The 14,208-nt window shown below is 40.7% G+C and overlaps 1 protein-coding gene across 1 annotated transcript; it reads left to right on the top strand.

Annotated features, from left to right (window-relative positions):
* The first annotated feature begins 5,450 nt into the window (after positions 1–5,450).
* Positions 5,451–11,879, top strand: AQP4 (aquaporin 4). Its single transcript, XM_016195993.2, is given in 4 exon segments — positions 5,451–5,855; positions 7,124–7,288; positions 7,584–7,664; positions 11,074–11,879. Coding segments are annotated over 4 exon segments (993 nt in total). The 5' UTR covers positions 5,451–5,474; the 3' UTR covers positions 11,440–11,879.
* Positions 11,880–14,208: the final 2,329 nt, after the last annotated feature.

The following is a 14,208-nucleotide window of genomic DNA, read 5'->3' as shown; positions in this document are numbered from 1 at the left end:
CCCACCACACCACAAACGCATTATAGCGGCTTTCTTCCATCATCATATCCTGCGTACATCACCACAGGCAATCTTATTGGAAATTTGTGTCCCTAGTCCAAAGAAAAGCCAGGCAGCTATTGGGTTATTGCACAAGGCTGACGTTGTGGTAGAAGGATCACTTATACCCTCTGAAATCTAAAAAGGACAATAAACAATACCTAGTAAGAAAAACTACCTCCCGTAGGTAAAGGGTTAATCCCTGGTCAATTTTAAGCCACTCTGCTGAGGGTACTAATAAGTGTATGAGTTGGTGCCAATGGGGGTGGCCCTTGCCCTGATGGAAGCCGCCATCCCTTAGGAACTGGCCTTTCAACACATTCTACCAGGGCAGTGATCGGCCAGCCAGAAGAAAGGGAAAGGGTCTGAGAAACTGTGGTAACCGAGTTTTGCTGGCACTTTGTAAAATGGTGACGGGAACTGCCATGGCCATGGCGAGAATGCTAATGAGCCTAGGGCAACTGGCAAAGAGCGGACCTGAGAAAAGATCCCCCAACAACCAGCAGCCCTAGGGAGCACCACACTTTGTGGGTCCAGATAAGACCACAGGCTTCACTCACGAGGAAGAACCTAAACACAGCAGCACCGGTCCTTGCTTTCACCGGCCTCACAAATACTTCTGATTCAGTGTTCTTAGAGTCAGAGCAATTACATCTAGCATATCTGCCTAGAAAGTCAAAGTTTTCAAATTAAAAACAAAACAAAACATTTTGCACCTTTAAAAAAATCTCATTCTAAAATCTGAATAGTAAACAGCTTTAAGAATCAACATAAAATGTTTTAAGTGTTCTCTGTGAATTCACATAAATCACCCTTGCCCTCTCAGAATTTATTCTGACTTTCAGGGAGCATATTTTAAGAAGGCTGAAACCCTGACGAGCCTTCCTCCGTGTGCAGCCACTCTCTTAAAAATGTAAATTAGATCTTCGTTATGTGCTCCTCTGAAATTCACACTCAAAACTCAAATTCCTCTTTCTAATGAGAGCTTTTCACCCATTTCCAAGTCTCAAGTGCCCAAATGAGACAAGGAAACAAAAAAGCGTAACTGTGATGTGAAAGCATGACAGTTTTGTTCCTCTCTCTTCTGTATGTCTCCCTTCCCACACTTCATTCTGAAAAATACTCTGATCTGAAATCAGAGGAAGAGGCGGGGCAGGGGTGGGGAAGAGCCATAGAAGGATGTGAGTATCTCATTGTTGGGTTGAGCAGAAGTTTATAAATGTTCATTGTATTATTAAAAACTAAGTAATTAACTATTATAAAATAAGAGAGCCATATATGTGTCAATGATGACAGACTCTCATAAACCAAGGATAATGATTAGTCCAATTCTTAGCACCTGAGGTCTGTTTAAAGAAAAACTGTTACGATAGCTATGCAGGCAACTAATTCTCAGACCTGACAGAGCTCAGCAAACTCTCTAGTCGGAGATGCCTTCATGGGCATGCAAACTGTGTGATAGGATGGGGCCGCATTTTTAGAAGGATCTCACACTTTTTTTTAATGTCCTGCTATTGCAATCTTGAAATTCTTAGTAGTTTTTGAACAAGGAGTCCTGCATTCATGTTGCCCTGGGGCCTCACAAATGATGTAGTCAGTCCTGTCCTTAGGTTTCTAGAAATTAAATTTACTTACAGTTCTCAATAATTTTGTCCCCACCCAACAATTATTATTAATATAACAATCAGGTAAAGCATCCTGGAGAAGTCTTATTTCCTATTATCCATATCAGTGCTGTCCAGGCTACAAACAGACCTGTGGTTATCTATTGTGCTTAAAATGCTGCTTCTCAGATCAAAAAATTCAAATAAAAGCCACTGGATATTTTGCCACTAAAAAATGAATGCAATGCAGCCTCTCAATTCATCTCAACTGCTGGACATTGCAAATCCGTGTTTTCATAGTTGCCCAGTTTCAACTACAACACACAACCAAACAAGACAAATCCTCAGCAATTCTTTGTGGTAGGGAGAACTCAGATAAAGATTTGGGGAAATCCTCATATTCAAAGATTGCCAGCTAAAGAAACATAACGTAAGCATTTTGTGTTCCTGAAGTGCTCTGGTGTCCATAGTGATCAGGTAGAGAAAAGTTATTTCAAGTTCAAATATAACTTAGCGATTGCCACATGGGGCAGAATCTTTCCACCCCTAGACTCCAAAAACCCAATCAGACAAGTGGCCGTAATCTGACTCCCAGCGCACTGGGAGCTGCGGGCAGGCAATGAGAGCCGCACTCTGGCCAGGGAAGGCATGAGTGACAGACCCGCAGCAAGGCGGTGGGGGTAAGTCCTTCTTTGCCTTAAGGGAACAATGTTCAGAGCCAAAAGATGAAACTCTGACTTTTATTACAGAGATCTGTGCCTTCTCTGGCAGAATCTAGGAGAAAACTATAGGGCAGGTGGGTGGTTCTTCAGGTCTGAGTACTGAGCATATTCGTAAGAGAGGCACAGAGAAGGTCGAAGAAAAGGGATGCTTTGTTGCAAAATGCTCCTTATGCTGGAGACCTGTGAAAGCACAGGAAAATGACCCTATGGAGGTAAATCTATCTGCAGTATTTTTCATCAGAAAAATTACTCACTCAGGAGCTCAGCCGTCCAGGAGTGAATCCTGCTGGGTGTTCAGCTAGAAAGAAATGTGTCCCTTTCAGTATGACCCGGGCACATTAACAAGCCCCCTTTGTTCCGGGGCAAAAGAAGCAAAACAAATGGTGTTGATCCATTTCCAGTGAGTGTGAACACTCGGGAAACATTGATGATAACAGCAGGAGGCTAGGAGTGCCGCCGGGGTGAGCATTTCTAAGGCCGCAGGTATGTACGCGGTGCCAGGAAACTGGGGGGTTCACAGCCCACTGAGGCTGGTCACTTTGCCCTGGAAGGAGATCAGATTTTGTGGGTTTTTAAAAAAAAAAAGCTAAATGCAATCTTATCTGTTTGGTTTTTGTGAGGTGTTTTTTTGCTGATGAAAATTTGAAGCTGAAAGAGCAACTAAGTTTCTTAACTTAGGTCCCCGGAGAGGCAGATGCCGAGAGGCTGAGCAGGGAGGAGAACTCAGGGAGCTGGGGAAAGTGAGGGACTAAGGGGTGTAGCAGGGAGGCGGCCTTTTCCCAGGGCCCGCCTCTCCCGGTGATCCGTGCTCCCGGTGAAAAGGGACCTGCGCTTCCTGCCTGCCCTGTCCTTAGATTTCTGCTCTGTCAGCTTCCTTTTTCCCACTAAATCCGGCCACAGACGACCAGCACCCGTGGTAGCACCTTGCCCCCTTGTCATCCCGGCGGCAGCCGTGGGCTTCTGGTGAGTTCAGAAGCCACCCTCATCACTTCGTTTTCAATTTGTGAGTTGTTTGAGTTCTCTCCCTTTGGAATATTTTTAATGTCTCTCCCAGGGCACTTTCCCTGCCCCGTTCCAAGTGCTGTTTTTGTCTCTTTATTTTCTCTTCCTCTAGGGAGTGTGATGTCACTGTCTGTCCTCCCATCTGGGGTTTTTGTAATTACATGATTCACTTAGAGGAGTTCATTGGGCAGCGGACTCTTGGGACAGAGCTGGCTATTCCCTCCCCTTCTGGAGCCACCTGGGCTTGGGCACAAAATGGGTTTCTCTTTCCTAGTCTGAAGGAAAGCCCCATGTCAAAGCAGAGGCTGAGTTGAGCCCTAAAGGTCAAGGGAGAAGGAGCGTCCCCGGGCCTTTTTGGCACAGCATTTTCCCACTGCCCATCCAGAACCAAGGCTCCTGGGGACACTGAGTGATAAGGGGGGGCTCACTCTCAGTAATATATCAAGGAGTAGGCTGCAATAACTCTCATCTGTTAAAAGACATGGCTCTCTTGCCTGACTGTTTATAGTCCCCTGTGATTAGAGTCTCCTCTGCTAAATGCTCTCCTCACTGCTTCACTCTGTTGCTGTCACAGGCAAAGGATAATGGAGAAATGGGGTACTTGCCCCCCAAGGGGAATCCTAGTCATTTCTTTCCAGTATGAGCAGCTGGCATGCATATCCCCAAACCCCATCCCTTCCCAGCTCCAAAGATCTGCAGACAGTAAGAAGAAAACAGATCAGAGGAAGAGTCTTCCTTCTCAAAGGCTGTCTTTCTGCTCCCACCCTCCCTCACCCCCTCCCCGACCCCAACACACAGAAGCTCCCCGAGGTAGAGGCACTCCACGCTGTCTTCTAGGGCCAAGCAGAAGAGAAGGCCATCAGGACGACACCGGAGAAAAACCGCTTTCTTCGCAGACTTGGACTTTCAGGACCCCACAGCCCCTTGCCCCACCCCCTTTGCACACTCGCCCTCCAAAGCTCTGCCTCCCTGGGAGCCGCCTTGGGGTGCCCCTGAAGGGTGGGCAGGGTGCCTGGGGTGCTGTTTGCATACACCCGCCTCCAGGATCCCTTTGGGGTTTATCTGAGGGGTAACGTCAGGGTTTGAGAAAGAGTCCAGCACAAGAAAGGACTGTCCCCTAACACTGCAGAAGCACCGCAGAAGCCAGGGCCCAGCTTTCCCAGGAGAGCGGCTGGGTCGCCTGGGACTCGGTCGCCTGGGATTCAGTCGCCTGGGACTCCGTCGCCTGGGAGGGGGAAGGCGGGTCTGACCTGATGGGCTCCTCTGTTTGCCCCTGGCCACAGCCCCTGAGCCCGGCAACTGCCTGGGAGTGGCCTCTTTGCCCCCATCCCAGCCCCACCCCCAGCCCTGGCCCTTTGAGAGGCTCCCCCCCAGAGCTGCTCAGAGGCCCTCAGACTTCTCCCTCTGGCTGGGGAGGGGGAGAGGCCTCCCTGTCTCTGCTAAGGCTCTGGTGCTCCTACCTCCCTTGCCTGTCACAATGAGGTCCCCTTCCCCTAAGGAATTTCCCTTCTGCAAAGACACACTCCCAGCATCCCAGGCTTCCTAGCAGGCCTCCCTTTAACCCGGAATCTGCCCTGGGGGAGACTGGAGGGTGGACCCACCCTCTACAGAGCCATTTGAGAGAATGCCGTTTTCAGCAATTAAACTACAAAACTGAAGATGACTTCCCTCTTTTATTGCTTGATGTTCAAAATCTAAATGGCATATAAAAGTACACTGAAACTTAAAACTTGCTCTGAGGGGATGGGCTGCAAAGTAAATATATTTTATTCTTAATTCTTTAAGGAACTTGATTTAGACATTTTCCTTTCTAGTGACAATTCAGATAATTTTCCAGTGAAACTGGAGTATCTTCTAAAATTAAATCAGAGGAGACTAGAATAAATCTATGGATTATTGGTTTCGGACACTATTAATTCATTAATTACAGAGATTTTCCGGAAGCATTCTTTGTTGGTGTGCAACTAACCTTTTGGGGGGCCCTCCCCCGCAATAGAACAAGCTTGCAGGCCTGGTGTCTTCACCTGAATTCATAAACCCTGGTAGCTTCTGATGCTGATGTTTTCTTTTCAGTAAGTGTGGACCTTTGTGCAGAAGAGAGGACATCATGGTGGCCTTCAGAGGGGTCTGGACTCAAGCTTTCTGGAAGGCGGTCACCGCGGAATTCCTGGCCATGTTTATTTTTGTTCTGCTAAGCCTGGGATCCACCATCAACTGGGGTGGAGCGGAAAAGCCCCTGCCCGTCGACATGGTCCTTATCTCCCTTTGCTTTGGACTCAGCATTGCCACTATGGTGCAGTGCTTCGGCCACATCAGTGGCGGCCACATCAACCCTGCTGTGACGGTGGCCATGGTGTGCACCAGGAAGATCAGCATCGCCAAGTCTGTCTTCTACATCGCAGCCCAGTGCCTGGGCGCCATTCTTGGAGCCGGGATTCTCTACCTTGTCACACCTCCCAGCGTGGTGGGGGGGTTGGGGGTCACCACGGTAGCATCTTTAGCTCTTATTTTCCAAACTAGGATGTCAAGCTTCTTGCAGACTCTACTCAATGACACCCTGGTGGCCTGAGAGACCTTTCTAAAATTGCTAATTTTTTCTCAGGAAATTTCTGATGATTCTTGATGAGGGTGAAAACTGATTCTGGAAAAATTGCCAGCACCAATATGAAATCGTTGTTTGCTACCGAGTGACTTGAATATTACTGAGTCTCAGAGGCACAAAAATTGTGTTGGTTTTTCCCTCTCACTCTCTCTCCTATCCCAATGACTATGCCAGCTATATATTTAGCATAAGACGTTTTTATTACCATTATTTGCTGGTTCACTAGCCGAAGAAACAATTTGTTTCTTGTCATGTTTGTGAAATTTTAAATGATCTATGTTAAGGATCACACTTTAAAAAGTAAATTGGCATTTGAACCTAGCTTGGTTCTTAGCTGATTAGGACTATCATTTGTTAGCTCAGCACCGGGGTTGATTAAAAACACACACACACACACACAGTTTAAATTTTAATTGAAATATATATTAATTAATTTTAATCTAATTAATGGACTTAATCATTGCCTTATAAAATTACAAAACTCTCAAGAAACTCTTTTATAAGTTAAGTACAGCAGTGGCACATTTTGCTTCCTTTGCAGAAAAAAAAATCAGGTACAAACTTCTATTTGGTCATTATAAGAGTAATTACTTATGATGGCCCAAAATGAGTGGAAATTTATTCCCTCTTTTTTGAGGGGCAGGAGCAGTGACTCAATTGGGAGTGGGATAGGAGACTCAACCATCAGGTGGTTTTTTTTCAATTATACAGTTTACATTCAATATTATTTTGTATTAGTTTCAGGTGTACAGCCTAGTGGTTAGATAATCGTGTACTTTACAGAGTGGTCCCCCTGGTATTTCAAGTATCCACTTGGCACCATATGTAGTTATTATGATATTGTTGACTAAATTCCCTATGCTGTAATTTACATCTTTATGACTATTCTGAAACTACCAATTTATACGTCTTAATCCCTTCACCTTTTTCACCCAGCCCCCAATCCCCATCTCCTCTGTCAATCTTCAGTCTGTTCTCTATATCTATGAGTCTGTTTCTATTTTGTTTGGTTTTTGGTTCTTTAGAGTCCACATATAAGTGAAATCATGTCACCACCAGTTTTTACACTGATAAAATATGCCTCTCACAATGATATGTTATCACAGAAAATGTATTCTTGCTTCAACTCAGATGGAGTATTTTTCTCTTTCTAGGTTCACGGAAACCTCACTGCTGGTCATGGTCTCCTGGTGGAGTTGATAATTACATTTCAGTTGGTGTTTACTATTTTTGCCAGCTGTGATTCCAAACGGACTGATGTCACTGGTTCAATAGCTTTAGCAATTGGATTTTCTGTTGCAATTGGACATTTATTTGCAGTAAGTTTCCAAGTCCATATGAATAATTGATCCATTTCATTTATTCTCACCCTAGAGTTGGCCTGAAAATGTTGTGTTTTACAGCTGTAGTTCTTTAGAATCCAGCCGTGTCGGTCCCTTTTAGGTGATTATTTTACTAACTTTTCAATGAAAATGTTGATATGGCAGCGAACACCTTGACAGTTCTCGGTTTCTTGGTTAGTTACCATTGCAGATGGTAGCAAATTTCAATGAATGACACCTGTCAGTAGACCTGTTTCAGCAAAGTCTGAAGTTGATTTCTTTTTCCCTATAGATCAATTACACTGGTGCCAGCATGAACCCTGCCCGATCCTTCGGACCTGCAGTTATCATGGGAAACTGGGAAAACCATTGGGTAACTATCATGTTGAGGACAGTTACCCATGGAGCTCTTTCTTTTTTCCTCCCATTATTTTGCTCACTAGTTTCTCTTACTTCCTCCCAACCTTGACCCCCTACTTTATTACATCTTTCACAAGAGAGACTAGCACAGATCTGTTGCAAAACATCTCATCTTATATCTGTTCTGAGCCTTCAGTAATAGCCTTTTTTTTTAAGCACTGCTCTGGGCACTGTATCTGACCAACTATAGCAGAACGCATTGTACATGGAGGTTGCCTCTGTGGAACAAGTTAAAATCAGGATAGTGTAGTGAATATGGTTTTTAAATAACTGAAAGTAAAGTTTTCCCGGCAATAACAGAAAATATACTTGCAAAAAAGAAGACGATGAAGAAAAGAATGAAATGCTTAAAAGCACTGCCTATAGCAAAAATATTTATCTTTTTTGTTTACAAAAGCATGAGCCCAATTAATAGTATGCAAGTTGGAAGCATTTGAACTGCAGATGGTGAGGAATAAATGGTACAAATGTTTACGCTATTATCACCGTAACCATAGCTGGAAAAATAAATGACTTTCAGAAAAGGCACACTTTTCAGTCTCGTGCCTAACCTACTTGTTAATGTGTTGGCAATGCTTCTGGAGAGCAGTGGTACCCATTTTTTAAACATCACAACCGATTTTATCTCATTTGTTTCTTACAAAAAGGAACTTAAATTCCTTAAATGAACAGTGTAGCAGCTTTAAAGGCCACTCACACACTAACTTACAATAATCAGTGACAATATAATACACACAAACCAGCCTCAAAAGGGGCTAACTTTTATTGTCTTTTATATGTTGTGAATGCTATTTTACAGCTTTTAATTTATGACTATAAGAGAATGTCACTTGTGCTTTAATCTCATGCATACAGTGGTTATTAACCCAGTCACCCCACTCAACCTTGGTGCACATTGAAAATAAGAAGAAATTGCATCACTGCAATGTGCATTCAGTTCTAAGGAAAGCATCCCGAGTTTTATAAGTAACCATTAAATAACCTTTGAGTCAGTGTTCAAAACCAAGATTTAGGACACAGACAGGCAAAGACTCAGTCAACAATACTGTCCATCAAATTGGTCATTTTGCCACTGATATTTCCAAATTTATGTCTCAACAAATTTGCCACATTAACAGAACTGGAAATTTTTTTATGGACAGTATATATATCTTATGATAAACACACAACTTTTAGTTCAACTTATTAAATTCAAACTTTTATAATTAAAATTTAGGACAATGACAACTTTTAATTTAACTTGTGAGGACTTTAAAATGTGGATGAAAATATGTTTTTATTAATTACTTGTTTGTTGTGGTAAACTAGTGATAATTTGAAGAGTAGGAAATTCTTAGCTTGTTGATTAAATCAAAGTTTATCATTATTTACAACAAACTTAATCCTACTGAAAGTAAATTTTCATTATGTAGCAATAGTGTATAGAATTTAGAACTAAGTTAAAGTATATCTGCAGATAGATAGACAGACTAAAAATAACACCAAAATATTAATGACATTTAGTTTTCTTTTTTATACGTTTATGTATTTTCTGTATTTTTAAGAATAAAATTATTTTCTTTTATAGGTTTAAAAAGTTACTTTGAAGTATGTTATGACTTTGTTTTGAAATAGCAACTTGAAATTCAGATTTGCTTATTTTTGAGCACATGCAGCTAGATGTCGTTCATAGGTGGTTGGGGGGCGTGTTGTGCTTATTTGGCAGTCTCTAGTCTCCCTGCGGGATTGTAGCTTGTCGAATAGAATATATCCAAGGAGATCCTACCAAAGGAACAAAGAGTAAAAACACTCAGAGAAGGGCTCCTTTGAAAGAGCATAGAGAAGGTAAACTCTCATATGGTTTCTTTCATGTTCAAGATAAGAAACTTGGTTCTTGTAACCACTCCACCAACAGTTTCCCTGTTAAGTATGTCTTCAGCTCTAGGTTAAAGTTTGAATTTTCTTTAGTTTTTGTGATAAGGATGCTGATATTAATTTTCAGAGAGTGTTTTAAGCCAGAGTCATTCATCACATTTTTTTTCAAATGAGAAAAGTGGAAAGCAGTGTAATAGCTCAAAAGTGTGGTTTGAATGCAGACAGACCTGAAATCCCAGCTCACTTAGTTGCTAAGCATTAAATCTTAAGCATGTCTCTTACCCTCTCAGAGTGCCAGTTTTCTTTCCGATAAAATGGAAATAATAACAATATCTAGCTCAAAGGTTATTATTAGAATTAAATGAATTGATATGAGAAAAGTACTAAATACAGCTGGCTCAGTACTAAATAAATTGATATGAGAAAAGTACTAAATAGGATTTTTATGGCCTAAGTGAATCTGTTGAATGAATGTCTAATATTCTACATCGTACATATGCTCTAAAGCAAATGTTGAAGTTCATCCCAAACTCAAAACTTAATTCATTTTAGATACATAAGTGATATAATAAAAGCTTTTATTTGTTGAATTAAAAATCCTATGGAATTGCTTGCTCATCCTAAGTTAACATCATTCATAAACTCAGTCCAGGGCTTTTCTCCAAGTCACCATCATAAGGATGAGTAAATGCTCTGCAAGAAGAGTAACAAACAAATCAGGAGGCTTTTAATTAAATCAAAGCACCACATTTTAGAGAGGAAAAGCATGTAACATACCTGAAGATGACTTGTAGCCAGCTTAGTCACATGCACCTTTAAATTATCTAGGAAACACGGAATGGAGCAGGTTACTATGCTTTTGGAGCTATTAAGTATTCACAAGTACTTAATTCAATTTTGATCAATTTCCATTTAATCCTGATACCTCATGAGGTGTGTATTATTATAATCCCCACTTTGTAGACCAGGAAATTAAGGTTTAGGAAGTTAAGTAACTGATGCAAACACTAAAGCTAAGTGGTGGAGCTGGGATTCCATTTATCATGCTGTGCTGAATAACTAAAGCTCCAAATGATAAAATCTGTACTAAGATCGTGATTATGCAGAAAACTAAAGTGAGATGGCAATATTAAAAAAATAAGTACATTCCAGAAATTATTTTTTTTCTATTTTAGCTGAGGAATTCTTATGTCTGCTTAATATGCACTAGCACCAAAGAGGAGCTCCCTTTATTTTAACCATGATCAGAAAATGGAAAGAAAGTAATTAATGGAAGGAAAAAAGAAAACAGTCTTTTCTTGTCTTCTGTTCAAATGTCATTTAACAATATATGGATCTTTGATATGGATTTGATACATTTTCTTATATGCTTTCCAATTCTGCTCTTTTTTATACATGACTCATACATGACCCTCTCTTAATTTAAGTCAGCTAAATTCTATATTCATCAGTTATTCAAAGGAATAATTTTTCTCTACTTAAATTCTATAACTTCATATTTTCCCCAGATATATTGGGTTGGACCAATAATAGGAGCTGTGCTTGCTGCTGGCCTTTATGAGTATGTCTTCTGTCCAGATGTTGAACTCAAGCGTCGTTTTAAAGAAGCCTTCAGCAAAGCTGCTCAGCAAACCAAAGGGAGCTACGTGGAGGTGGAAGACAACAGGAGTCAGGTAGAGACCGAGGACTTGATTCTAAAACCTGGAGTGGTGCACGTGATTGACATTGACCGGGGTGAGGAAAAGAAGGGGAAAGACCCATCAGGAGAAGTGTTGTCTTCCGTATGACTAGAAGATGGCACTGAAAGCAGACACGAACCCTTAGAACTGTCCTCAGATTTCCTTCCACCCATTAAGGAAACAGATTTGTTATAAATTAGACACGTGCAGGTTTGTTGTTTCATGTCATATTACTCAGTCTAGATAATAAGTATTTCATTATTTACCAAGGAGGAATGGAAGAAACCCATTGTGAATTCCAAATCTAAAAAAGAAATATTTTAAAAGTAGCCCCAGAGCAAATATGTATCTAGTGTATGTAGTTGCCACTCATTATTGATAATCAATTTAAAATGTGTACCAGGATTTCCTTAAGTCTTGCCTGACAAAAAATATAAACAAACCTATGAGCTTATTCCTCCTCTACCAGGAAATTGGTATTGTCAATCCTCATTTGCGTATTTATTCCATTAAATCAAGTTTATCAGTGTCAAAGTACAGTATGTCACAGAGCCATGCACATTCAAGAAAGGAAATATAACAAGCTTTTTTTTATGGACAGTCCCTTATTTATAAACTACCTTGGCAAAAGAATATATTAACAAGCGTCATTGTTAGTGAATTATTTCCACTTATATTTCAAATACCAAATTTTAAACCCAAACTACAATTCATAATATTCCTTCCTCCTCCTCAATGCCCAAGATAATGTGAAACTAAAACCCAGAAATTGAAAGAATGTTCCAAAACCCGGTATATTTATTAGTTCCACCTAATAAAACATCCAGATTATAAGAGACATCTATTGAGATTCAGGACAAACAGATTTGTAAGATCTTATGGGGGTGGGGAGAAAATTACCTTCATACAAAAATCATAAGGAAAAAGGAAATCTGAATTCTGGTATCAAATAGTTGTTCTGTTTTCAGTGCACATCCTCAGATCCACCACATGAGGTTAACAATCTTAGCTTTTAACCACTTAACCACTTTGCTTATTTTTTTTAATTTATTGGCAAAACTGGGGGTGTTATTTGTTTGTAACATTAGCTGAGACATATTTTTGATAACAAGAACATTAGGTGAGTCTGGACTTTTTGTTGATTATTAAGCTCTGTCTACCCTAGAAGGTATAAACGGGTCCTGTCCAGTCCCAGTCTTTCATGCTCTCTCCTTCTCATGAAATTAGCCGATTATCTTCACTATGTGTGTAATGATATTTTAATGAATTAAAATAGAGACGCATGAGAGACGAGGAACGACATGGTTGTAAAATAAAAGGGTGAAGACATCAGAACATCCTGTATTCAAAGCTGACTAGATGGCCAATCTTTCATTTGTCAGGATATTGTACATAACCCTACACCGTTTTTAAGTATTTTCATTACTGACTCATTTATTTGTCAAAATCGTTTGTTTTTTTTCTGTACCGCTTTGCCTTAATGTCAGTAGAATGATCTCTGGAAACCCCAGTTTCTATCATCTTAACTGTGTAGTCTAGCCTTTATCTTAGACAAAGGGCTGCGAATGTCAGCTTCACTGAACAAAAGCTAGTGGTAAAGCGAAATCCTATCACAGCAAAGAATGGTTTGTAAATAGCTGAGTATCAAGGGCTTTCTTCTCTCACGCACAGTTCCAACTGGGCGCCGCTTTTTCGCGTTAATGGCAGTTGTGTGTGTGTAGCAATGAGATAATGGACCACTATTAAACCTGATTTTCTTCGGTGCTAGGCAAGTGATGTGCGAGGTTCCCAGACAGTCATCGCACCATTGTTGTGCCTGGAGCCCACTGGCATTTTTTTACAGCAGGTGCCTAGTCCCAGGCCCCTTTCTCAGGGACGTGGCCAACCACACCCTCCGTGAGAGATGCAGTTGCCTCCTGCTTGGGGAAGCATCTACGCGAACTAGTTGCAATTCTAAGGATGGTTTATGCCTGCCTTTTGAATGTTTGCATAATGTACCACTAAAGACTTAAAATCGGGGGTGGTTCTGCTCAAAAGATCTTTTGCAAACATATCAGTTCAAAAATAGGTTAACAAGGGCACGTTAAGCAGTTTTTCCCAGCACTCTTACAATTTATTGGCTCATAATCATTTTTATTCAGCCATATGTTTTACTTGTTTTCCACTCACTTCCAGTTAGAGCATTCAATAAGTTAGTGCTGAGAAAAAGCACTAATGATGTTTTCGTACTTTGTTTTCCAGCAGCTAACAGAGTGCCTGGCACATAGTAGGTATTCAAAACAAGTGTTAGTTAATAAAAATATATACATTTCATTTGGAATTTAAGAATATGAATAATTTTCTCTTAATCTTTATTTTGCTCAATATTTAATAAGAGCAGGATTTCAAGGACTACTAAGGGAAGGCGATATAAATGTAAAAACCATAAAATATATTTTTGCATTCTACTATTTTAGAGGCATGAAAGCTTTAGCACTTTTTTTCCTGCATATGAGACAACATATTTTGTATTTCACTCAAGGCTCTGCCAGTAAAAAGTAATGAAATTGTACCTTTCTAATGACATCTATGCAGCAGGGGTCTATTGCCTTGTGGATGACTCCAAATTATCCAAGTGTATTAGGAGACTAGGGCTTTTTCCTTTAATCCCTTCTTATTAATGAAGTGCCTCGTGCTGCTCCCAGGAGAGTGCCACTGACAGATATACAGAAAAGAGATCAGAGAGAAAAAACTGGAAGGACATAAATGAATTATACCCAGCCAGGAAACGATGCCAACCATCTCTTCCCTAAGGAAAAGTACAGCAAGTGCCCCCAAATTGCAAGGTGGTCCCTACCCTGAAAATGTATATAGTTTTATCAAAGGGTTCCAAGGATAAGAGTCTTTTTTTAACTTTTTGGGGTTTTTTAAAATAATTTGGGGTCCAGAATTTGAATGAATGTTTTTATTGTTGAAGACAACACT

Source organism: Miniopterus natalensis, chromosome 7 (genome assembly GCF_054644295.1).
Source record: "Miniopterus natalensis isolate mMinNat1 chromosome 7, mMinNat1.hap1, whole genome shotgun sequence".
NCBI lineage: Eukaryota > Metazoa > Chordata > Mammalia > Chiroptera > Miniopteridae > Miniopterus > Miniopterus natalensis.
The sequence above is the reverse complement of the archived record's forward strand: the minus strand, read 5'-3'. Positions and strand labels throughout refer to the sequence as shown.